At 51.5% G+C, this 26,644-nt stretch overlaps 1 protein-coding gene and 1 long non-coding RNA gene across 7 annotated transcripts in view; one reads left to right on the top strand and one right to left on the bottom strand.

The window, feature by feature from the left end:
• Positions 1–26,644, bottom strand: part of MARK2 (microtubule affinity regulating kinase 2) — a 58,281-nt gene that overhangs the window by 17,765 nt on the left and 13,872 nt on the right. Inside the window, 2 exon segments of the mRNA XM_082748189.1 lie at positions 15,119–15,187; positions 15,189–15,215. Of these exon segments, the coding sequence (XP_082604315.1) occupies positions 15,119–15,187; positions 15,189–15,215 (96 nt within the window).
• Positions 4,028–8,839, top strand: LOC309873176. 6 transcript variants are annotated; one of them, XR_014316210.1, is made up of 5 exons: positions 4,031–6,495; positions 6,613–6,726; positions 7,028–7,265; positions 7,359–8,073; positions 8,163–8,264. It is a non-coding gene; the product is annotated as an uncharacterized lncRNA (long non-coding RNA). The 6 variants fall into 6 exon arrangements; XR_014316208.1 differs by having other exon boundaries at positions 4,038–6,726; positions 7,359–7,740; positions 7,942–8,073; positions 8,163–8,839; XR_014316209.1 differs by having other exon boundaries at positions 4,050–6,726; positions 7,359–7,562; positions 7,942–8,073; positions 8,163–8,818.

The raw sequence follows: 26,644 nt of genomic DNA, 5'->3' as shown, positions 1-26,644 counted from the left end.
CTCCGTGAATTTACTCAAAGCCCCTTAATCGCACACTTTAAATGGGTGAATTGGGGCGCCTGGGTGGCTCAGTGGGTTAAAGCCTCTGCCTTTGGCTCAGGTCATGATCCCAGGGTCCCGGAATCAAGCCCCACATCAGGATCTCTGCTCAGCCGAGAGCCTGCTTCTTTCTCTCTCTCTGCCTACTTGTGATCTCTGTCAAATAAATAAAATCTTTAAAAAAAAAAAAATAAACGGTGAATTATATGGCATATGAATTATATTTGAATAAAAGTGTTAAGAGTTTGGTCTCAGTCTCCTTTGGAGCCCGGCTTTACCTCTCCAAGAGAAATGCCGCCTGATGCCATCACTCCCACATACCAGGGCAAAGCACTGCCAGAGCCACATCCCAGAACCATCCAGAGCTACCCTGTTAACTTCAGGGACACGGTGTGGAGGAGAGCAGGGTGACCAGAAGAGTGTGAGTCCACGCTCTTCCTATCACGGCCCCTTTGGGCTGGGCTGTCATAAAGCCCTCCACAAGCTGGGCTTAAAGGACTTGCTACGGCACCCAAGGAACTGTCCAGGGTTCCTCGTGAGAAGCTTCCCTCTCTCACCATACGCTTTCCAGGCAGAAAAACAAGAACACAAAGCAAACAGAGCCCGCTACGGATGTTTCCCTTTTCTTCCTTGTGTCAACGCAGGACCTTTCTTTCTCTTTGCGCAGTAGCTGCTGGCTGGTTTGGGATAAGCGGTCTGACTCAGATCCCAAAAGCTCACGGATTTAGGCATTCGAGGGAAAAAAAAAAAAAAAAAGATCCCGTGCATATGGTTGATTTTGAAGGAAGAGCTTCCTGACTTCTCAGCTGAGTCTCTTTCAACCTCTTCTCGCCCTTCAGGAAATGCTCTCTCTCCTGCGAGTCCTTACCAACCCTCCCAGGTCCACCTCGTCCCCAGGGCCTTTGCAGTCGGCTGGCCGCAGGCCACACAGTTTTCTTGCCCTCTCTGCTTCAGACACCCTGTTGCTCACTTACCTCTGGTTGACCCTCAGCGTTTGCTAGATCAGCAGATTTTTCAAACACCTGCTTTTTCACCCTTCCCAAGCAACCCGAGGGTTCACACCCCTTGCAGAGAAGGGCTTTCCTAGGCCCTGCTAGTGCCTGCCCCGAAGGGTACCCTGAGTCCCTCCATCAGGGTCCCGAAGGCTGGGCCTCCACCGTCCACGTCTTCTCAGCCCCACCCGCCCAGCAAGTGCGGCCAGACCGCCCACCGTCCTACCTGGCCTGCCTCAGGGGCCATGAACAGGGGCCCCAGCTCTCATGAGAGGAAGATGGGTGGCAAAGTGTCCCTGGCAACCTCCAATTCACTCCTTAAGTTTCTTGTCATGCCCCTCTTTAAGGAGGATATGAGCCAACGGCAGCAGGAGCTTGGCAGTCTCAAGTCCTCAAAAGTGGTAATAGGAATTTAGTGCTGACTTGAGGATTCAGGCCCTCTGCCCCTCTGAAGCTAAATCTGGGAATCCCACTGTCCTTCCCGACCTCGCTCTGCCTCCTGGGGTTTCTGGCCCTCCGGGCTGGTCTGTCTGTGCAGCACAGCAGGACAGCACCGCCCACCAGGCTCAACACACACACACAGACACACACACACACACACACACACACACACACACAGACACACACACACACGGGACGTCAGGCACATCAATAACCACAGAGAAGCTCTGCCATCCCCCTCCCTCCTCACAGGGGCAGAGGGGGTGGCTGAGAGCGCAAACGCCAGAGACGAACTGCTAGTGTCCAAATCCTAAATCTGCCAATGCCTCCACACAAGCTAACTTTATTATTATCAACACCATCCTTAAGAGGGAGATGGGATTATTACAAAGAGGGCAGGAAACCATCCAAAAGAGGACACATCTGCGTCAGTGGGGGCCGAGGAGCTCTGTCTGGCAGAACTAGGTTTGGGTCGTGGCTCCCCCACTTACTGCCATTAGTTTCCTCATCTGTAAAGTGGCAGCACATCCGGTGAGAGAACACACGTTAAGATGCTGCATCCAGGGCTCAAGGGAGAGCAACCACTACTGCTATCATTTTTAGTTCCCAAATACTACCGTCTGCAAAGTCAAAGGTCCCTGGCAACAAGACCTCCATCTCTGAGCGGAGCCCTCCTAAGCCAGTGGTCGCTCAACGGAGGTCAAGACACCAAGAGATGCTCTGGCCCTCCCCGCCGGAGAGGGGTCCAGGCTGGGCGGCGGATGGCCTCCCCTCCGGGCCGCGCGGCTAGCCTGCACCAGCGCTTCTAGCCTCCACGGGAGGCGACCAGACGGGGACCAGACCCGTGCTCTTTGATCCCCTGCTCCCAAACTCACCCACTCCTCTTTCAGAGGACTGAAATCACCCAACTGTCAGGACTCAAAGACCAAAGACCTCTCCTTCCTTTTCTCTTCTCTGAGACAATTTCCGTAGCAGGGATGTGGGCCAAGGTGAGGAGAGCCCAGGGAAGGAAGCAGAGGAAGGGAGCGGAGAAAGGAAAAAGTCTCCAGTAGGAAATGTTTCTTGGAGCACGGCCCCTCCCTGGATCCAGATCTCACCACCAGGTGGGGGGCTGTGGACTGGCCGCCCTTCTGGGTGGAAGAAACAGGGTCTGACTAAAGCCACACTCTTTCCTCTACGTCTGCCCTCCCTGCTCACAGTAAGGTAGGAACACCCGACATTCCCAAGGCCCTGGCCCACAGAACACCACCGCTAGGTCCTCAGAATCTGGAAAACTCTGTTGCGAGTTGCCAGCGTGAGTCTCAGGCAGCCTTCAGAAAGAACCCTGCGAGGCGGCATCTGGAACTGACGGCAGACCACACAGGTGACTTAGCAGGCCTGACTCAGAAGCAGGACATGAACAGCAGGGAGGTGGAATACAGGACCCGGGGAGAAAAGAAAGAACCTTCTATCTAGCAGGCCCTTCAACCTGGGATCTCCAAACTCAGCCTGAGGCGTGTTGCCAGATTCACCCGGAAGACAGCCTCCACCCCAGAGGCCCAGCGGTGACTCAGGTAGGCAGGGCCCCTTCCCTAACACTGGGGGCTCCTACCAACAGTTCTCGCCCAGCAAAGCTCACACTGTGGGGCTCTGCATTCAGGCCCGGCCTCAAGTGTCCTGAGACTTCCCCGGGGCTGGGAGGGTGAGAGACAGGTATGCCCTGGCCAGAGGGAAAGTAAATGCAGGCACTGTGGGGGGAAAAAAGGGTCCCTTGGGCGCCAGCCCAGCACACCTGCCCCAGATCCCAGTCTCCCCTCACTGGAACACCGGAGCACCCTCCCTGGGCCTCACCTGTCACCTGCCCCCTCCTCTCACTCGGGGTGCGCCTGCTGACTCAACCTCTGTGGCCTCTCTTCCTTTCCCAGCCAGCGCCTCTTTCCAGGGATTTTCCTACCTGTGCTACCGCCTGGCTCCATTCAGCAATTCTTTAAAGATCCTGTGTCTGGGATGGGAAGGAGAGAGAAGGGGGCAATCCCACAGCAGAGAAGGGGAAAACATACCCGGCTGGAGAAAGGGACAAGGACTACCAGCAACTTCCATTCAGCAGAGCCCACAGCAGAACCTGTCAGGCAGCGAGGGCAAAGTACAGAGGCCGGGAAGAGCCAGGCCCAGGGCGGGGGCTGCCGGCTCTGCCAGCCACCCTTACTCAGCCGAAGCAGGCGACACCTTCCACCACCTCCTCAGTGAAAAACAGTGAAGCAGCCAGGCCCCAGCGGCTCCTGCCTGGGAACCTGGACTGTGTCGCAACCGAAACCACCACTAGCAGAGAGAGACCCGGCTTGGCAAGGAGAGCAACAGGGACGCAAAGCCCCACGGCTTCCCGCAGGCCAGGGCCTGGTGGCCAGAAGATGCATGCAGTCCCAGGACAGGACACCGACGCCGGGGAGCAAGGTGGGAGGAAAGGGGCAGGCGGGCGACGGGAAGGAAGGGAGACAGAGAGAGGGGCGGGTTTAGATCAACTTCCTTCTCCCTTCCCCTCCCCCTCCCCGGAAGTGGGCTGCCCCACCCTCCCCACGGTGCTTTGCTGGGTAACAGCTGGGAGAGGGCGAGGAGGCTCCCTCCAGTCGGGGCTGCCATAAAGTCTTATCTCACCTGCAGCAGGTGGGACCTGGGTAGGGGCTCCCACTAGCTGGGAGGAGTATGCATGAATCAGGCCGGCTGACCCGCAGAGCAGCAGCCTTGCCAAAGCCCAGTAAACCACCCATGGGAGAACAGGACGGGGCTTAAGCAGAAACCAGTCAAGCAACAGTGGCAGACGGACCTCCTGCTTCACGAAAAGCAGTGTTTAACTTAGAAAACTGCATATTCCACTTACATGCAAAATATTTTGGACATAATTTCAGGGAGTTCAGGGACCCTGTGAAGCCCCTTTAGATGTCGATGAGTTCTAGACTAAAAACCTCTGTCACTGACTGAATAAGACATTTGATCCTAAATCTCGCTCCAAAGATGGGGAACCAACCACATGCCCCTAAGTCCCTTCCGGCCCCCATTCTGGGAGTCCATCCCTAAGTTCCTACCCAGCCTCCACAAGTCCCCACCAGCACACCCTCCAACAGCACTGCTTTAAGAACTCTGAGGGCCGGGGACAGCCGGCATGCTGGTCTTCACACCTTCCTACTACAGAGCTCTCCTGTCTGGGCATCTGCTAACGTGGGGTGACTGGAGCCTTCCCTTGTCTTGAGTTCTGCGTTTTGGTCACGCCTTCCTTCTGGCTCCCAGAACTACTTCGAATTCATCCCTTATCTCTAGGCTAGGATCTTTCCCACTAAGCAGCTTTTGAAAGATCTCCTGCCGGTAGGCCATAAAGCCCCCTAGGGAAGGGCAAAACCTCCTCTGTGCCCTCTGAGCACCTGAGCACAGATCCCAGAAGGACCATGCCACTCAGGGTTTGCCTGACACAGGAGCCCAGATCACCACATTCGACGTTCCTGACACTATCTTCTGGGGCCACACACTCCCTATGTCCTCCGCACCCACACTGTTGCATCCTCACGTTAAAGATGAGAAATTAAAGCACAGAAGTTACGAGACTTGCCCAAGGTCCCACAGCCCCCCAGCACTGAGCTGGGACTGGAGCTCAGGCCTTTGGTGTCCAGGTCAGCACTCTGCTGTTCCTCATGGCCCCCTTTGCTGGCTTCCCCCAAAAGACGTTAAGGAAGCGGAGAGGTGGGTTGGGGGGTGATACCCAGGGCAACAGGAATGCCAGTGTCTGGCTCAGGCCAGTGCGTAGGGCTGTTGCGAGGACACACCCATCGGGTCCCACAGCACACCCTGCTCCTCACCCTTCTCCAAAGTGGGCCCCGGTCTCAGTGCAAGAGCTTAGGGTTTATTCTGGACCCTGGGCTCAGGCTGGCCTGCGACCACCTGCCTCTTCACTCAGAGGTCAGAGTACGATCAAATGGCTTCATTTTTCCAGTCCCTAGGGTTCTGCAATGCGACAGAGGACTGTTTCCTCAATCCTGTTGGTGGGAAGCAGTAAGGGGTTTTGTAAACTGAGGAAGTACCGAGCACTGACCTCAAACAGAGAGGCTGGGGAGAAATGGGTATGACTGAGCTAACAAGTCACAGGGCCGTGGCGAATGGCTAGCTCTTTAAACCTTCCTCCTTCGCCGTATCCAGAAACCCTCTCTGTACCCTTTAATCCTGAGCAACTGTCACTCTCAACTGCCAAGAGTCAAGAAACCCAAGGGGAATTGTGGGTAGGAGAGATCTCATAAGGCTGCAGGAAGCACTGACCAGTGGAGAGGTCGGGTGCCACCTCCCCGCCCCCAAAATTAACTGTGATGGCTCCACCCGACGCGGGGGGGGGGGGCGCCTCACCTTCCCTTAATAGCCTGGTGCAGGAGGGAGGTGGGGCTGTGTGTGTCAGACGGCTGCTCCCTCCTTCTAGCAGCGGCAGGTGTCCCCCTGATGGAGGGGACCTGCAGAGCCAGCAAGCAAATGAAGCCCAAAGCCCAAAGCACGGAGGGTCACTGCCTGCTGGCTCTCTGAGCTGCCAGCCTCGCCCTAGCACTGCAGCCTGAGCCCAGGGGGAGCAGCCAGTAGGCCTCCGAGCAGCCACGGCAGGAGCAAGCACGTGCCTGGGAGGACCAGCAGGCAAGAACCGACCAGAACGGATCCGGCACCTCCAGCTCGCCCCCTGGTATGCGTGGACGCCACCGTACAGTGCTCATCCCCCAAATCTCCTGCCTTCAAAGCCACTGGAAATGTCGGGCTCTTCCTCAAACAGGGCGGATCCTACGGAGCAGCCAGAGCTTTGGCAGCTTCCAGTCCCACTTCGTCCCTGAGAATCTGCTCGTTGGGGTCTGGTCTCTATCTCAATCCCCAATTACTGTTGCTAATTCAGTAAACCTTTGTTGCGGGCCTACCTCTGGAGCCAGGGCTAGTTACAAAGTTCAGAGAGATCTGGTTCCTGCTTTCCAGAAACAGAGGAGGGAACTGAGTGTTACATTAGACTCACCGCAGTATCTCTGCTCGCTTGGTAAGGGAGGCAGGATACCATAACAGACCTCTGGAGGCCGAGGGGCCTGGGGCGGGAGGCTTGCCTTTGCTCCTTATTAGTTCACTGAGCACAACCAAGATTCCTTGACTTTGTTAGATCCCCGTTTCCTCATTGGGGACATGTGGACAGCAGCTGTCCCCACTTCACAAGATCGGCGTGAAGACAAAATGAAAAATGCACACCAGGGTGGACCGCAGGGCCCGGCGCTCGGTAAGTCTGGACAATGTTTCCTATGATCTTGCTTCTCTTTTGGATAGGAACCTGCTTCCCATCTCAAGGGGTCCTCTGAGCCCAGAAGAGCTATCATCTCTAAGAACTTGACCAAAAGCACCAGTGGAATAAAGCTGGTATTGCTCCTGGAACACAGAGAAGTCCGATGTCCACCATGGCTAGGCTGTCAGGCAAACCGCTCTCGCCAAGAGAAGTGGGTGAATGAGAAGGCAGCCACGCCTCTGGCCTCTAGGTAGCCCAGAGGAGGAGGAAGGTGTGCCTGCTTTTCCTTTCCTCACAGGCTCCTTAACTCCTTCCTCCCAGAAGAGGCCCAAGAAACAGCCGACATACCAGTACCACATGGTGCCAAGGGCTGGGGGAAGCTCACACTGCCAGCCTCGCGCTCCACTCGGCGCCGCCCGTACCAGTGGGTTACTGTAACCATGGAGACCAACAAGTTCCTCCATATCACAGGAGAGCGTCCGCCTGCCAGCAGCCCAGGGCTCTGGGGGAGGCAGAAGGCAGCCTGCAGCAGAAAGGTTTGGCTCACTCCACAGAGGATTGTGGGGGGCTGATGGGAGTCTAACCAGTGCAGCTGAGGTGCCTGGGCCTCCCTCTTCCTTCCTTTGTAGCTTACGTTTTTATTCAGCACTGTCTGGCTGTACACGGTGGAGCAAAGGGCTGGAGTCCCAGGTCTGCAGTGGGACCCCAGCTCCGCCACTCTGGCTGCGGGGGAGGAAACGGCTCGGAAGTGTGGTACGAAGAGTCACACACACCCACACACACTGAAAGCAAGGCTCCCGCTCTCATGTGACATCTTCTTTTAAGGGATCCAGGTCAGTAAACACTCTTATCCCTAGTTTATCCCAAATCCTTTTGTTTGAGGAATTATCCAGACACCTTCCGAGCAGAGTGCGGTCGGTCCCTTCTCTGGCTCTCACGGCACCCCGTCTGTACCCGTTCATCTCATCTGACCCTGTGTCGCCACACCTTAGCCTCCTCGAGCTCTGAGAGGTCAGATGCGGTGTCTTGCTCACCCTCAAATGCCCTTAGTTAGACACTCAGTACCTGCACCCGGCTGGCCCGTGGTAAAATACTTGAGGAATAAAAGTGATACAAGTTTTTGATCTTTCCAGTCCCCCTCCTGGAAGGTGCGACAAGGGCAGGAGAAAGATCAAAACCTTTTGCCACAAGACCCCTTTCTCCTCTTTCAAGGTAGTTGTTGGTTCCCCATCCGGCCTTCCCACAACACAGAGCTTTCGGGAGGGACCCAGGTCTGATTCACCGCCACACCAAGGCCTCTACCACAGAGCAGGGGTCGGCGATCGGTACTGAATGCATAAATGGGTATGGAGGAATAAGTAAGAAAACATGTAGGGTCATCTTAATGAGTCTCTGGGCCCGGCATCAGTAACCCGCATCTCTGTCCTCTGCAGACACAGCCGAGTGGGCAGGAAGCCACAAGATCCCCTCGCCCAAGCAGGGAGGGCATCTAGAAAGCATTAGTTCCACGAACTAACTTCCTCAGGTGGTGACAATGCCCTTGGTGCTCTCTCCTGACACAATGATGTTGGCAAATGTCATCAAGAGGTGGACTGGAGACAGACTGAGAACACAGACACAGCCAGGGATGGGGGGCCTACGCCCCACACTCCCGTCCCTGACCCCCCTCAAACAAGCCCAAGGCCCCTCCTTTCATCATGGCGGTGGGGGGCTCTGCTCTGAACTTCCTGATGCCCAAAAACCACTGGGCGCACCTTAAGACGGCTCTCTGCCTCTCCATAGCCAATTTCACACCTGCTTTGCTATCCAAAACCACTGTGTCTTGCTGGGACGGGCCATTCTAAGATTTGGGGAAGTGACAGTGACTTACTTGTAGGAGACATTTATTCTCTGGCACACTGAGAGCTCGGCTTTCGTATTTCCTCCCTGAACCGATGTAATGACTGTAAGGCCCTGTCACCCCTGGAACGCCAATAAAATTCACCCATACACACCTTCCTCCTGTCCTGCTGCAAAAATTGGCATTCCCACCCTGCCCCCAGCCCTCCCCAGGCTGCCTCCTGTTACAGAAAAGCAAAGGAACTAAAAACGGCAGCTGGGGAGCTCAGTTGACTCACCCAGCATAATCATCTCCTCCCAGAATCTCCCATCTTCTCCTGGGGTTTTTGCCAACACAAAGTAAAAAAGAAGCACGAGATCTTAAAAAAAAAAAAAAACAAAACACACACACACACACACACACATACATACAAACAAAAAACCCCCCACAAAAAACCTCTCTCGGCGTTTATGCAACAGCCTCTCTACCTGAGTTCAGATTTAACCCCTTGTATTTGCCCCTTCCCAAGTGGTTTCCTTAGAACGACTTCACGCTGAGGAGCAGTTCCAGCTCCAGGCTGGGAAACAGGCCTTCTGGGTCCTATCCAGTTCCAGCTCCCCACTGGAAGGTGCTGAATAAGACAGCACTGTGCCTCTTTCCACTGCACCTTCCTCTGGAAGTGGAAAAAAGACTGTCTCCCTGCTCCTCCAGCCTCAAGGAGGGTGTTGAAGGAGCAGAAAGAAATACGGGAAGAACACTGGACAGCCCTTGCCCCAGGAGTCCCCACGGCCAGAGGTTGGAGCTCGAGCTGGGGAATAAGGAAGAGAAACCACCTAAGGTCATCACTGCCATGTCACCTCAGGATGGTCCCCACCTGGTGGGGCCGCAGTGAGGCTGCTCTGCTTCCGTGACCATTAAAAACCCAACTGGCCGTGCCTGGCCTCAGCAAACCCCCAGGGGGCTGCTCGGCTCACAGGTGGAAGCATCCTCTGCCTCCTACAGCCTAAGCTGGGCGCGTGACAGCACCTGAGTGGTGGGACTGGTCAGGGAAGGGGAGTGGGGGCTGTTTCCAGTGCCTCCTGACAATAAGCCCAATCAGCTAAAATTGAGAATTTGGTCTCCCCCATCCCTTAGAGCGATCGCGGGAGGGAGTGTAGCTCTCAGACGATCTTTCTGGGTGTGAAGTGGTACCTCTGTATGTTTCTGGTTTTGTTTTTTTTTTTAAAGTAGGGATGATTTAAAAGATTTATTTATTTATTTATTTGACAGACAGATCACAAGTAGGCAGAGAGGCAGGCAGAGAGAGAGGGGAGGAAGCAGGCTCCCTGCAGAGCAGAGAGCCCGATGCGGGGCTCGATCCCAGAACCCTGGGATCATGACCGGAGCCGAAGGCAGAGGCTTTAACCCACTGAGCCACCCAGGCGCCCCTGTATGTTTCTGTTTGTCTTTGTCATGTGGCATCCAGAAGGCCAACAGACTAATGAGAACACTTATACAAAGCATATACAAATAGGCTGGGCACATTGGTCAAGAAATCCCCAACTTCCCAAGAGTTCAATTCGGAGAAGAACAAATGGTGACTGTCTCAGGCCAGCTCTCAAGGGCCGGCCATTGAACTTGAAGTGGTATGTCAACCGTACCGAAGATTTAAACCACAGCCCAGAACGGGAAAGCTAACTCAAGAGTTCTGCCTTGGGTCCTAGGAACACGTCTTTGCTCCCTAAGCAGCACGGGTAGCAGTAACTGAGTCTCTACAGCCTTCCAACCTTGGGTGAGGGCTTAGAACAAAAGGACCGGAGTTGGGGGACAAGGCTTCAAAGTACTTGGGGTGTTCGGGTAGGAGGCAGGGTCTGAGGAGAAATGAACCCAGGCAGAGGTGAGAAATGAGGCTGGAGTTTCAAAAGGAATTTTGAGTAGGTACTGCCTTCCAGGAAAGAAGGGCTCATCATGGAAGACCTCTCTGGCTTTCTCTCTTCCAGCTAGAGAGAGAAGAAAAGGGAGCCTGGGACTGTCCCCTGACAGATCAGGGGCATATGCTCCTTAGAATGGTCTCCCTGCTTGGCACCTGAAGCCTGGGATGTGCTTCCCATCTACCTCACTGGGCCCACTGTGGCCTCATCCCTGGACTGAGGATGGAGACTTGTTGGACCTTGTTACTAAGTGGCCACGACCTGGGCAGGTGCCTTTGCTAGCCGGCCAGATGTTTGGGAAAAGGCTCATTCATTAGAAGTTAGGTGGGAAAGACTGGAAAGCTTCTCAGCGAGACTGTGTCTATGTCAGCTTCTGTCAGTAGGCCTCGGTGTCACCTAAAGCCAAACCCTGGTCATTTTCTGGTGGCAATGGCCACTCTACTCAGGGCACCCTAGTGATTGTGCAGTTGACCTAGGAAGCAGAAGGAATGGTACATGAGAAGACAGCCATTATCCATTAGAAGTGCTTTCTTAACAAGCACTTTTAACAGTTAATTCATCTTTTCAAAGAAAGTCCTAGGAAGAGAGTCTTTTTTTTTTTTTTTTAAAGATTAATTTATTTGAGAGAGCCCAAGTGGGAGGAGCAGAGGGAGAGGCAATCTCAAGCAGGCTCCACACTGAGCGCAGAGCCCAACTAGGAGCTTGATTTCAGGACCCTGAGATCGCGACATGAGCCGAAACCAAGAGTCAGACACTCAACCGACTTAGCCACCCAGGTGTCCCTGTGAGTCGGAGTTTTCCAACCTCTGAAATGGAACTGGGAGCAGGGCTCTTTGGTACAGACTGGCTCAGTGCTGGTGGAAGCCCTCTGGAACGACAACACCATCTGACAGTGGAGCTGGGGAAAGAGGGGGCCACTGTCGGGCACTGTTAAATGCACTATTATGCAGGCTGCAGACAGCAGAATGCTGGTTATTTTGAAGGAGGCAAGCAGCCTAGTCTCTAGCTCATCACCTCCGAATTCACCTAGAGAGTGCAAGGAAGAAAGGGTACCTACAGAGGCAAACAGACCCTCCCCAACACATCCCAAAGGGCAGCTCTAATTACTAACAGGCATGGTGGCTTAAATAAAGATCTGAAGACTGAGAGGAAAAAAACCCACCCAGGATAACTCTGATCAGAAGAATCTAGCTGGGTAGCAGGAGGCCACTACTACCCATTGTACTGTTCTACCTAGTCCGAGCAACCACCACAAAGACCCCAGAGGCACAGAAGGAACTAAGATCCCTGAGGTGCATGCATCTTTTCAAACTGGCCTGGGAGAGCTCTGGAGATGAAGACCAGGTTCTGCTCATCTCTTGGCACAGCTTGGACTTGGACTTGGGTTTCTGGTAGAGCCAGCAAAGGCTCCAGCGGCTCAACTGTTTCATCCCTTCCAGAAAAGGCCACTCTACCCTGCCCTGATTGAAAACATATTAAACCTACACATCCTACCCTAGGAAAATCTAGCGTGCACCCCACAGCTCCCATGATATACAATGTCGGCAATATTTTCTAGATATACGGACCTGGAAGCTTGCAAATCAACAGTCACAACGGGACATGTGCCTAGTTGTTAAGAAACCGACACACACAACTCACACACAGTGTGGCTAGAATCCCTGGCACGTCCTGAAGAGTACTGCCTCTTCAGTAAGACAGGGAAGCCGGCGTGCAGGGAGCGGGGGGTGGTGGTGGTGATGGAAACCACACGGCACTCCGGCACTCCGAGCTCCGGGGCGGCTCGGGCTCTGACACTCAGCAGCCTTCCTCGGCAGCCGGGCTCCTGCCACCAGCTGTCCATCACACAACACAAGATCACTGTTTGGGAAGATGGGATATTTGGTGTTGGGTTTTGTATCCATGAACTAGCAGGCATCTGTCTCAGGGGCAGTTTCCCGAAACAGCTGCAGGTCCTGGGCCCCGAAGCCAGGATTTGAGATAGAGGAGAAAGAGAAACGAGACACCAAAAGTAGGAATTCAGGAAGAGTAAAAGCAGGAGGAATGAAACTGCCTTCCTTCTCGCCCCTGTCCCACAGGCGCTGACTTTCGCCGCCAAGTCCCCACTAAGGAGTCACATATACCCACACTTAACAGCAGTCCCTGTTTATTCATGGGGGATATTCTCCAGGACCCTCTCAGCGGACGTCCGAAGCCACAGATGATACCAAATCCCGTATACGGCTGACCCATAAGCAACACGGGTTTGAACTGTGCGGATGCACTTATACACGGATTTTTTTCCATACAGAACAGTACTGTAAATGTATTTTCTCTTCCTTGTGACTTTCTTAGTAACATTTTCTTTTCTCCAGCTTATTTTAAGACTACAGTATATAACACACATAACATACAAAATCTGGGTTAATCAACTGTTCACGCGATCAGTAAGGTCAACATTAGGCTATGGGTAGTTAAGTTTGGGGGAGTCTAAAGTTATACACGGATTTTCGACTGTGTGTGGGGGTCGGCACCTTGAACCCCTATGTTGTTGAGGATCGACTATATACTACGTATCTTCCTATAGATGCATACCAGTGACAAAGTCTGATTATAAATTAGGCACAGTAAGAGACTGACAACAAAAACTAATAATAAAATGGAACGGGGCACCTGGGTGGCTCAGCGGGTTAAAGCCTCTGCTTCGGCTCGGGTCATGATCCCAGGGTCCTGGGATCGAGCCCCGCATCGGGCTCTCTGTTCCACGGAGAGTCTGCTTCCTCCTCTCCCTCTGCCTGCCTCTCTGCCTACTTGTAATCTCTGTCTGTCAAATAAATAAATAAAATCTTTAAAAAATATAATAATCAAATGGAACAATTTTAACAGTATACCGTAATAAAAGCTATGTCAACGCGCTCTCTCAAAGTATCTTCCTGTACTGTATTCCCCCTTCTCGTCCGGATGGGAGAGGACACCATGCCTGCGTGCTGAGATGAAGCGCCATGAGGGACGTAGCGTCAGGTGACTACTGACCTTCCGACGCTATGTCAGAAAGAGGGCCATCTGCTTCTGGACTGCAGGTGACCGCGGAAAGTGACACTGGGTAAGAGGGGACCACGGTACCGTCCTTGGCAGACCCAGGCTTCCTCCTGGTGTCTCCACCTCTTCACCCTGACAGCTCTGCCACGTCAAATGACCGTGGTATCTAAAACTGATGCTGGTTACCCCGTGAAGAGATAACCAAGGTCATGTGAGCTGGCCGGACACGTTCTGCTGCACTTGTTTATAGGCAAGAGGATTAAAACAACCTGTCAGGGGAGGGAAGGGGGCAAACCCTGTACACAGGGCAAGCACTGGCAACACAGCCCAGAGGCCTCCTGTCAAGAAATCTTTTGCTTAAATATAAAGCAGAAATCTCCAAACACCAAACCAGCTAACTACGCCAAATGCACTTATGATCCCGTGACCTTGAGGCACTGCTCAATTCTTTCAATGTTCTTTGTACGAAAGGTTAATGTTAGGGTTTTGTGGGGGTGGGGCAAGACTAAGGGCAACATAGTCCCCCACGAAGAGCCCCAAACTAAATTCATACCCAAGCAAAGCCTTTCTGGCTCTCCAAGAAATGTCTAAGGTGTAGGGTTTACGCAGGGAGGTTTACACAGGGTTTACGTAGGTTTATGTAGGGGTTTACGCAGGGAGGGTCTGAGGGGGTCTTTGGATGAAGCAAGCACTCCATTCTCAGAGGTCTACAGGCCAACCGGAAGTCAAACTACCCAAACAGAACTTCCTAAACCACTTCTTGCCTCCTCAAAGCCAGAACAGGGAGGCAATCAGGGACAGCTCCAGGGCAGAGGGACTCAGGTGGCAGGGAGTCTGGGGACCCAATGAGGATCATCCTCTCTAACCAGCAAGTCAAGTTGACAATGGCAGCACTGGTCACAAGACACAGGGAGGAGGAGGGGAGAGAGGTCAGCCCCTGAGTCCGTGGCTCCAGGCAGCCTAAGCTCTTAAGAGCAAAGTTGCAGAGAAGCTGGCCCCTGGCTCTGCGAAATGAGATTCTCCCCCCCTTGTTCCACCACAAAGCCATTTGTCACAGCCCCTAAGTAACCAACCGGCCCCTCTCTGGGCAAGCCTGGGCTACTCTGGTCTGGTCACTGCCCCAGGCGCTTGAGCCTTAGCAGCAAGGTGTTTCCACTTGGGTGTTCCCTGGCTGGCTGGAAAGGTGGGCAGAAGAGGGCCGGTCAAACACCTGCTGGCAACCTGCGCTCCCTCCCTCAATTTCCCCTTCTAGCAAAGGGGAGCAGCTACCACTTCCCTAACCCTCTACTCAGTCTAGCTGAGACCAGGGAAGATAGACCCCTACTATGAAAACAGAGGGTAGCAGTCCGGCTTAGGAACCAGAGAGCCTGGCTTAGGGAAAAGAGGGGTACCACACTGCAAGGGATTCCAAGAACAACCTCCCCAAACCACCCACTGAGCTCTTTCGAAGAGCAGGGCTATTTGGGGGGCCTCCACTTCCCCATGCCTCAGAGAAGCAGGGGGCGGGTCTTGGGCAGACACATACCTGGCTGGGTCACCATCTCCTCTAAGGAGCCCTGGTCTCCCTGACAGCACGTGCGTCCACACCTGCCACACAGAACCAGCCCGAGACGGGAATGTGCTCCGGCGCTCACATACTCACGCGTGCATTCATCTTCCTCCAGAGAGCTGCTGTCATGCGGGGCAGTGAGGTGGGCTGAGTCCCCGCTTGGAGCCTCTGAGCCGGTCACTCCAGTTTGCTTGGCAGTTTTGGGGGTGGGACGGGGCGGGAGGGGGGAGGAAGGGGAGGAGGGGGATAAAGGGGGGGGAGGAGGAGGAGGAGGAAGAGGAGGGAGATTATGATTCTCTATTTTCAAGCTCCGCCCCTAAAACCAGGGAGGGCAGCAGCTGAGTTCCCGTGGCGCGCGCTCCAATCTCGGCCCTACAGAGCCAACCAGCCACAGAAGGAACTCTGGGGAACGCGCACATCAGACACACTGGGAGAAGGAGGGGAAACCAACACGGATAGAAGTGAGTTGGTCCCCTGCCAAGAACTCTGAATGGTACTCCTATCAGTACGAGAACATAAGAGGAGGTGGGCAGGTTTACGGTCCCTGGGGAAAGGCAGAAGGGGAAACAGTAAAAGCCAGGCGAGCAAAGGAACAAAACTCACTCCCTGGCAGGGGAAGGGACAGCCCAGCCATGTGCAGGGCAGCATCCGTATCCGTATGCAGTCTGAACCGAAACATGGTCCCATGACGCCTTCCTTTTTTTTTTTTTTTTTTTAAAGATTTTTTAATTTATTTGTTTGACAGATAGAGATCACAGGTAGGCAGAGAGAGAGAGAAGGAAGCAGGTTCCCTGCTGAGCAGAGAGCCCAATGTGGGGCTCGATCCCAGGACCCTGGAACCATGACCTGAGCCGAAGGCAGAGGCCTTAACCCACTGAGCCACCCAGGCGCCTCCCATGACGCCTTTCTGAGGTGGACAGTCCATGCTCTAACCTTGGGTCACTCTTCACATGCTTTGGCAGCTGTGCCCTGAACCCTGCCGTCTGGAGCGTGGTCACCTCTCCAGCCTTGGAAGTTAAGGTCTGCCACTCAAGCAGCTGAGGACAGGCCGGCAGGGGGACTCTCACTGGCTGTGTTGCGCAAGTGACTCTGTGACCAAGGGCAGAGCAGAAGCCACAGATGACGGCCCCTCCCACGGGGAGGAGAGAACGCCTCCTTCGCCAGAGCAGAGCCCAAGGCTGCCACAGAGAGGTGCTGTTGAGCGACAGAACTGTCTGTCCAGAGTGGCAGGAGGGACAGCCACCAGGTCCTTCCTCTTTCTCACCCAATGCTACCAGGGGCTTCCACAGGCTGCCTTTGAAAAGCTGGCCAGGACCTCAGGTGGCAGCAGTGGCCTGAGAGTCACTCCTCTAGGAGAAGAGGGAAATCGGTTCTGAGCGTCCTTAGTCAGCCCGCCCCAAAGCTAAAGCCACAGTCCCCTGACCAGGACGGTAGCCTCAGCTTCCTCTCCACCCAAACCAGCAGGTAAAAAACCAGTCCCGCCCCTCACTCTGCAACATGGGGTGGGGGGCACCAACAGTCACGTCAGCAGGGCGCTGGGCACTGGCAAGAGGAAGTGCCGGCTTCACAGGCTCAGCGCTCTTCCAACGCATTTATGTATCTGTGCGCACGTGTGTACGTGTGTAAATGTCTATGTAGAGACATATATGTTTACATATCCATAAAATACCAACGCAATCCATAAAATGGATTTTCAGTCCAGACCCACATGGCTTTTGGATTCTTCCTTCAGCTGCGTAATGAGCTGGCTGGTTCCCTTTCCCTGCCTGCAGTTCCAGCCTGGCCCCTGTCCCTTCCTAGAGTCTCACTCTGGGCTCCAACCAACAGTGTTCCAATGTAGAATGTTCTCCCCGACCTCCAGGCCTTTGCTACTGCCTCCCACTGCCTGGAACACTTCTCCTCCACCATGCACTCCCATTTTCCTTCCTGGTTAGCCCCGGCTCAGACATCACTTCCAGGAAGCTTTCCCTGCTCCACTCCTCTGACTTCACAAGGTCCCTGACACACATCACTTCAAGCCTCTTGAACAAGGACTTCGTGGCTTGCTCAAGGGCCTACTTCACAACTCTTGGTGGCTGTCTTGTTCAAGACTGAGAGCAGCCTGAGGGAAATTTCCAGGACTTGGGTCATCTCTGTGTCCTCAGTGCCTGGGTACAGTATCCGGCACCTAGCAGGCTCTCTATAAATGTCTTCCTAATTCACGAGGGAAAGTCAGGGTCAGGGTCTTCCTGCTTCTCCCAGAGTCTCCTCACCTGACAGCTCTCAGCACAACTCTGCCTCACGTGAGCCCTCCAACCAGGTCAGGGCTAGAACGCTAGTGCCCGCTGCTCTCAATCCATTCCCCAAGGCCTTCTGGCACCTCTACGGATGGAGTGCCTGGCAGGACTTCAGAATGCATATCCGCTGTGTGGAGCTGGGGCCTGCTGCCCTTCCACTTGTCCTTTCCCAGCCTCCCTTCTGCCATGAGGTCTGTGGGTCAGCGCCTATGCAGGCCTCCTAAGCAGCAGGACTGCCTCTGAAGTGGAAGTGAGGGGGTGTATAGTGCCAAGGTCCCCGAGAGAGATAGAGTGATTCCAGACCTGGTCCCATTCAAACAAGTTCTATGACCTTGAGCAAGCCATTCACCCTCCTGTGCGCCCTGTATCTCCTCACCTATAAAATGAAGTCTGTCCTGTGTGGGCATGAGGGTTTTCAGGGCCTCTGTGCTCCTAAGCCTTCCGGGCTGCCCCTGAGACAGCAGCAGGAAGTGGGCATGGTCTCTACATCCTCAAGACCACATCCTGACCCTCCTTGGCTTATATAGGGTCAACCTGCCTGAAAGTCTGGTTCCATACATAATATGCCTCGGACACCAGGCTCACACATTGGAATATCTCCTCTGCCAAGGGCTGAAAAAATTAAAGTTTACTCAGGTGACTACCCCAGACTTAGAAACATTACAACCCTGAACTCAGGGTGCCCTAGGGAAGGATCCTCTCCCTCCCTAGACTTCATTTAGGCACAATTTATAAGCTCCTCAACCCTCCCAGACTCTCTGCCTACCATAAGCGTGGCTCTAAGGCACAAGGGACAGTTACGGGGACACAGAGTCTATTTCCAGCAGGCCCCAGGGCTCTGCACACTGAGTGTCAGCCGCACCCAGGAGGTGCTCCTCATCACATGGGCACCTCCTGGCACACTGGCACACCCCGTGACCAAGCCCACCCGCAGCAGGACTCCCCAGCAGCCTAGCTCCTTGGGGAGCTCCTGAGTCTGGAGCTGCCCACCTGACTGCCCTGGGCAGGTGACCCACGAGGACAGACTGGCTTGGCAGAGCCCCAAGGAGCAGTTTCAGTCTCCCTGCCCTGTGCCAGGGAGGGGGGAAGGCGGGTCCCAGCAGACCAGTCCAACAGGTCCTTTTGCCACCACCCTAACACAACTAGCGCCTTCTGCACCAGTTCAAAAGCAGGAGATTCAAAAGTCAGGTGGAGCTTTCACACCCTGAGTCACAAGGACCAGGGAATCGAGAAGAAAGGAGAAAATGGTCATCCTCTCATTCCTGCCCTACCCACAACAGTCCTGGAAAACATGGTCCCTGATCTCATAGTTCTTGGGTCAATTCAGAAAAGCAACTCATCATCCCCCGAGATGCTCAAAGAAAAATCTGGGTTCTCATCATCACCAGGCACTGAGGTGGTGTGAAATTAGTTCTTCCTGTGCCATGCTCCTGAGCTTTTCGCCCACTATAAATAACTCCAGTTTCTGATGCAGACCACATGATCTCACCACCTCTGGACAAAATCCCCAACACTCAGTGTGCCTCTGTTCACCCATCCAAGAGAGAGAAGGATGAGGCCAACCTAACCAGAAGCAACGATGTAGCCAGAGATGCTGTGTGTCAGAGGCAAGAAGAAAACTCAGCAAAAGGAGGAGGGCTTGCCTTCCGGCTCCAGTCCCTACTTCAGGAAACCAGACAAGGCTTCCTCAGCAGTGTGTTCTCCCCCTAGGGTTTCTTCTCTGGGTGCTTAACAAAATCCAATAACGTTAACCTTTCTCCTTACCCTCTCATCCTGAAAAAGTTGTCTCTTTAGTCATCACTACACCTATTAAAAGACACAAATTAAGACTCGTATGTCCAAAAACTGGATAGAGAGGTGTCTGATTTACAAATCAACATGGACACACTCCCTCAAGGCTGGCTATCCGTAAAGAATGCCTATTTCAAAATTTTTCTGCCTTTTTATTTCACGAATAATTGAGACATGCCCATGCATAAAGCACTCCAAAAGACTCTGGGGGAGGAAGGGATACAGAAAAAGATAAAAACAGCCCAGACTTCAAAAGAGCTGATTATCTAGCAGGAGAGATAAATAAGCACAAATCACGCAGCCCAATGTGGGACCAAATCGGAACTAGAGTTAACAGTCCACTTATTCCTCCCAATTTACGTCTATGGCTTTTGTTCTTTTTCAGAAGAACCATGGGTGAAGAGATCTGAAAGTCGCAGGTCCCGCTTTCAGCTAGGACCACAGAGTTCTGCCAGGATCTGTATAAACCCTGGGCCTTCAGCGAATGGGAATGCCTGCCCACTGAGTCAACAGTGCTGAGTTGTGGATGACAGCCCGAGAGGAAGCCAATCCAGGGAGAACCACTGAAGAGCCAAGCACTGAGCCTTCCTGGTCTCCTCCCCATCTGGAAACTAGGGACAGGCGTAACAGACAAGCAAAGATGGGAAAGAGCTTAAACACAAAGTCAGAACAGGTACTCAGGTCATGGAAATGAAGTCAGAGTAAACTAAGAGAACAAAACTTCTTGGGGAAGTTTGCAAGGGATTCTTAAAGCTCGGCATCTGGAACCCCCACTACAGTGCTGACCCTGCAGAGGGAGCCACATTTATATATTTTTCCTTTTATGTTCCAACTGTTGGTCGTCAAGCCCCATCTCCCCCTTTAACTCCCACTCAATCAGTGCCAGGGCTCAGTGCACACTGATCCCAGTTTTTAAACAGGACCCTTACCTATCGGGCTACCAGCAGTGGCAGAGCTGGCAGTACCAGAGTGGCAGAGCTCTTCTGGAAGGTAGTAGGGAGGAACAAATACTCATTTCTGAAAGTACCTGGAAAGAAATAAAATTCCCTAGACAAACGGAGAAAATTCTATGCCATTAAAGAAGAAAGAAAGAAAGAAAGAAAGATAGAAAGATAGATAGATAGATGGGGCGCCTGGGTAGCTCAGTGGGTTAAAGCCACTGCCTTCGGCTCAGGTCATGATCCCAGGGTCCTGAGATCAAGCCCCGCATCGGGCTCTCTGCTTAGCAGGGAGCCTGCTTCCTCCTCTCTCTCTCTGCCTGCTTCTGTGCCTATTTGTGATCTCTGTCAAATAAATAAATAAATAAAATCTTAAAAAAAAAAAAAAGGAAAAAGAAAGAAAAAAAAGTCATTTCAGAACCTGGGGATAAGATCAAGGCCCACGTTCTCTTCCATTGTGGAGAAAAACAATTCTGAAGCCAGTTCTAACTTTAAGGTAAAAATTAAAAAATTAAGGTAAATGGGAAAAGCTGGTAAGAGGCTTGGTCCAAATCACCTCAAAAGAAAATCACTTCCTGAAATTAAAATTAAAAAAAAAAAAAAAAAGTGAGGGGGAATAGGAATTGGGTTTGTTGTTTAAAGCCTTTCCAATAGAGTAGGTAGCAGATTAGCTACACAAGACTCTTCTGGAACGGTTTACTGGGAAAAGGGTTATAATGCGGGCATCCTGGAGGCAAAGCCGGGAGCTCAGCACTACACTCCTATTACTGAGAAAATCCTCACGCCACCGTCAGGACTACGGGGCGCCGCCGGGGTCTGACATGTGTCACTGGGGTGGGTTAAGAGCACAGGTCTGGCAGCTTGCCCTGGCGGCTGTTTCACAAGCAGTTTCTGTGGTTTCAAGAAAGGCAGGGTGTTTGCTTTTAAACACTATCTTAAAAATACACTTCAGAATAGAGTTCAGCCATTCCAAGATAGGAGGGAACGAACAGCAAACCAAATAAAGGAATCTGGTTCTACCAGACAGAGAGGGAGCACACAGAGCGGCAGGGAGGGGAAAGACACATTCACGGCGCACACCAGGACGGCAGGGGAGCCGATGCAGTGCATACCGCCAAGCTAGGAAAGGACACTGAAGTGGCGCTAAAGACAGGAGATTCACCCCCTACTCGGCTCTTCAGCCCTCCAAAATAAACTTACCTGGCTCAAATCTATTTGTTTATTTAGAAACGAAATAAAGCAAAACCACCCCAACAGTTCCGCATCAATGCAAAGGACTGTGGTCTAATCAATTAGCAGCCACACCTCTCCACCTGCGCGACGTGGTAATTAAGGTAGAGATTCTGCTCCCTGGGAATACAAGTATAGAAGGGCCGAGCCCCTATGGGCCTAACCCATTACGACAGCCTTTTTATTATTAAGAAAACACTGCCATGCACTCTCCAAGGACGCGGTGGCCTGCGTCACTAAAAGACACCTTCGTGTGAACAGCAGCTACCTCCGCTAGCAGATAAAAGTGAACTGGAGGTGGGTGTGGAGAGGGGTGACCCCTCTCCAGGGGGCCCACAGGCTTTGCTTCTCCAGGTAACCTACCTGGAGTTTGGTTTCACCCGGTAACAGAAAGACGGGTTCTACAGTAATTTAGAAATGCACATAACCATGATCTTGGAAAAGCGAAATCGGGTTTGAACGCCAAGTACGACTCTTCCTCTGCAAGGGCAATGAGAGGGGCACAGGTGGGCAAATGAGGCTTGAAATAAGGGCAGCAGCTTACTGCTTCACCTCGCTCCATGCTGGCATCTTACAACAGCCTTACAATTTTAGAACTTTGCTAATAAAACTCCAAATGCCGAACGGGATCAAGAAAAGGGCACTATTGCGCAGGTAAGACAAGCAAGTAAATCCAATCATAAACTCCTAAACTCAAGTTAATTAAAATTCCATAGAGGGGCACAGAACAATGAGTCTAAGACACAACAGCAGAGGTCTGGGAGAGCCGTAAGCATGGCTGTAGGGGGCTGGCTTCGGGAGAGAGAGGGGAACCAAAAGAAAGACTGAACAAAAGCAAACAGGAAGTAGTGGCACATAAAACAAGCAACGGGAGAGAGAGGCCCAGCAGGACGGCCAGAGCTCAGCTCCCAGGACTGAACTGGCAAGAACCGAATGCACACAGCGGCCTGGCACTACCAGCTGCGGTGCTCAGCGCCCTTGGCAGTCACAGCCAAAAGCAAGCAGCTCTGGGCCTCTGTGTCAGTGGCACGTAGAGGGTTGTAAAGGGAGAACGTTATTTTTGTGATAAAACATACAGTTAAGATCCACGCACAAAAGCTTTTTTTTTTTTTCCTTTTTTGGGGGAAGGGAGGTGTGGGGGAATACCTACAAAAATAGTTCTAGAATCCCAGCAATTCCCGGGCACTACAGGGTAAGACAGTCAAATCTAGGAATCTAAGCGGTCCCATGCTATGAGGTCCTTACTGCTGGTTACCAATTTTAGGTCTCGGGACTCTGGCTTTTTTGAAATGGTCCTTAAAAATCCAGAAGATGAGAAGACACAGAGAGGACAATCAGAAGCCAGGATTAAATAACAAAGTTTTTTTAAAAAGTTTTCCGTAGCTCTTATAGGAGCGGTCAAGACCACAAAGGTAAGCCCAGAGAGCCGCATCTCACCCTTGGGCGACAAAGAACAGAAACAATCTGGGGCCAAGGAGGCCATGACCACTCAGAAGCCAACCTGGGCGACAGGTTTTACTCCTCACAGACTAGAAGCAAATCCTAAGGGATCTACCTACCTCCTACTGCGTGGATACAACTGAAGCAGAACCAAAGGGTTCACCACAGTCAAGAAAGTTTTGCTCTGACACCGACACACACTGGACCGCTCAGGTTTGTAACCTTAAGCAAGCTACTCAACATTTCTGGACCTCTCGTTTCCTCATCTGTAAAACAGGAGGACCTACCATGTCACAAAGATTAAATGAGTTAATCATCGTAAGACAGCTAAACAAGTGTCTGGGATCCATATTGGTTAAGTGTTCAATCCATATTGGCTATTATGATGTCTATAGCTAAAGCCAGTGGCCTCAGCGGAAACTATGCCCTGTGAGCGAGGATGGGAAGGTGTAGTCAACCCTTCAAGCCCTCAACGGGTTGGTCCCTTCTAGAGCTCCCTAACCACGTGGAAAAGTAATGTACTAGAGGGCCATCCAGGAGGCACTGTTACGGAGTCTGGCTTAGCTAACAGAATGAACAAATCTCCTTTGATAGCAAAAGTCTATCTTCTGTACCGACCAGTGGCCGAAGAGAGAGAGAAAAGCACATCAAATTCAATTCTGGAATTGAAATGAAAGCCACATGTGAATCTGAAAAGAAGTAAGCTTTGTGTAAAAAGCAGAGGATTATGGGACTGCTGAGTGATGGGAAATGGAGCTATAATTCTGCAAGTCCATATGCAGACTCAAATTGATATAAGTTGAGCACTTGATTAAACACTGTTTTTTAATGACCCGATGAGAAGTGATTCTGAGCAAATGGGATGAATTTTAAAAGATCTGCCTCAAGCTGGTACAAGTGACAATTAGAGGAGACCCCAAGGTCTACTCCTAGCTGCCCCAAGGGAAGCCTTCCAAAGTCAGGGGGGTCATGGGCATTGGAGAATGAGTACGAGCCAAAGAACAAGGCGGAGAATGCTAAAATACTTCCGAAACTTTGTTATCTACCGCTATTTTACCTGTCCCTTAAAGACTCATCAAGCAAAGATAGTTCGCACCCTGTTACCAAATCTGCTTACCTCTTACAGTAGAAAATAAAGTGTTTCTCCATCAAGTGTGGGATTTGGCGGGCATGTTTCATTCAGAAACAGGGCCACCAAAGAGTTAAGCATGGAAGAAATAGGAACAAAGACTGTGGGCTCCGCAGCGGCCGGGGGAACAGACTGCTGGTGCTAGGGCCGCAGTGAGCGACTGCAGCCCACTGGCCTTCAGCTATTATGGGCACCAAGGTTCTTCAAGGATAGAAGCTAAGCAAGCTTTGCTGTTTTCAAATTTGGAATTGACCAATAGCCAACGCAGAAGCTTAAAAAAAAATCTGTCATGATGAAATCCAAGTAAGCCAAATGATCCTTTTAATGGGGAAAAAAAAAAGGCCAATGCTCCGTATTAGAAGGAGGAAAAGAGCCAACTTTGGTCAAAGTCCCTCGGGTCACTAAGAACCAGCTTCCTCAGCTAGAATCAACCTTCCAGCAGCCCAGCCAGCACTCAGGGAATTGCAAAACAAAGGCTCAGTGTGAGGTCATATCAAGTAGCCAACCAATGGAGGACAGGGATGATCAACCCCATGCTTGTCTACAAAAGATTCTCACACTTCTAGAAACCCTTTACACTCTCTTTACACTCTTAATTACCAAGGACCTCAAAGAGCTTTTGTTTATGTGGGCTATAACGACTGTATTATAATTAAAACTGAGAAAATGTTACACTATTAATTCATTTAAAATATTACTAAGCTCACTACAACTACATGTCCCAATAATTAGATTTTCTAACAACTCAAGACATGTCATCAGAGTAAAACCCGTGTTCACATTTTTTTTTAAAGATTTATGTATTTATTTGAGAGCATGCACGCACCCAAGGGTGTGGGGGGGAGGGGCAGAGGGAGGAGGAGAGAATCTCAAGGAGGCTCCCTGCTGAGTAGGTGGGGCTCAATCTCCTGAGGTCAGGAACCCGAGCCAAACCAAGACTGAAAACCAAGACTGAAGCGACTGAGCCACCCAGGCACCTCCTGAGATAACTTTTTTTTTTTTTTAAAGATTTTTATTTATTTATTTGACAGAGAGAGGTTACAAGTAGGCAGAGAGGCAGGCAGAGAGAGAGAGGAGGAAGCAGGCTCCCTGCTGAGCAGAGAGCCCGATGCGGGACTCGATCCCAGGACCCTGAGATCATGACCTGAGCTGAAGGCAGCGGCTTAACCCACTGAGCCACCCAGGCGCCCCTGAGTTAACTTTTTAAAGTGGAATTAAAGAGCACCGGGGAGGATCAGTGGGTTAAAGCCTCTGCCTTCGGCTCAGGTCATGATCTCAGGGTCCTAGGATCAAGCCCCACATTGGGCTCTCTGCTCGGCGGGGAGCCTGCCTCCCCCCCTCTCTGCCTGCCTCTCTTCCTACTTGTGATTCCTGTCTGTTAATAAATAAATTAAAATCTTAAAAAAAAATGGAATTAAAGCTACAACATGGGGCACCTGGGTGGCTCAGTGGGTTAAAGCCTCTGCCTTCGGCTCAGGTCATGATCCCAGGGTCCTGGGAGCCCCGCATCAGGCTCTCTGCTCAGCAGGGAGCCTGCTTCCTCCATCTCTCTCTGCCTGCCTCTCGGCCTACTTGTGATCTCCATCTATCAAATAAATAAATAGAATCTAAAAAAAAAGCTACAACATGCATGAACCTTGAAAGCATTATGTTAAGTGTAAGGAGCCAGACTCAAAAAGACAAATACTGTAGGATTCCACTTACATGTGGTCCCTAGAGTAGTCAAATTCATAGAGAGTAAAACAGAGGTTGCGAGAGGCTAGGGGAGGGGGAGATGAGAGTTCTTGTTTAATTGATACGGAATTTGTTTGAGATGACAAAAAATTTCTCGAAATGATAAAGACAGTTACATAACACTGTGGATGTACTTAATGCCACTCGACTTAAAAATGATTAAAATGTGAATTTTTTTTTTAAGATTTTATTTATTTATTTGACAGAGATTACAAGCAGGCAGAGAGAGAGGAGAAAGCAGGCTCCCCGCGGAGCAGAGAGCCCGATGTGGGGCTCGATCCCAGGACCCTGGGATCATGACCTGGGATCATGACCCGAGCCGAAGGCAGAGGCTTTAAACCACTGAGCCACCCAGGCACCCCTAAAAATGATTAAAATGTGAATTTTATGTGTGTCTCACCACGACGAAAAAATGGAATTAGAACATAAGGCCCCGAGAAAATTTCAGGTTACCATAATTGGGGAACATTCTATAAACTAACCAGTATTTTTCAAAATGGTCAATGTCATAAAAGACCTGGCAAGACTAAGAAATGGTCACAGATCTGAGTGGACTACGGAGACATAACAATCAAAACGCAATGTGGGATCCTGAAGTGGGTCCTAGGACAGAAAAAGCACATCAGTGGAAAAACTGATGAAATCTGAACAAGTTCTGCACTGTGGTTAATAGTATTACACCAAGGTTAATTCTTAGTTTTGGTTAATAGTATTACACCAAGTTATTAATTCTTAGTTTTGATACACGTTCTGTGGTTATCTAAGATGTTAACACAAGGGGACGCAGAGTGAAGAATGTATAGGAACTCTCTTAAATTTAGAAAAGTTTTGCAACGTTTCTAAATTTAACATTATCTCAAAATTTAAAAATAAAAATTACCTGTTTAAAAAACCTCACACGGCCAATGCTCTGTATCTGAAGAAGAAAAAGAGCTAACTTTGGTCAAAGTCCTGGATCAGGTCGTTGAGAACCAGTTTCCTCCGCCAGAGTGACAGCAAACCAAGCCGGCAAGTGCCTCTTTGAGGCACAGCCAGGACTAAACAGGGGCTAGGAATTGCAAAATGTTTTTTTATGAAATTA

Source organism: Mustela nivalis (genome assembly GCF_964662115.1).
Source record: "Mustela nivalis genome assembly, chromosome: 9".
NCBI lineage: Eukaryota > Metazoa > Chordata > Mammalia > Carnivora > Mustelidae > Mustela > Mustela nivalis.
This window is presented reverse-complemented; position numbering and strand designations above follow the sequence as displayed.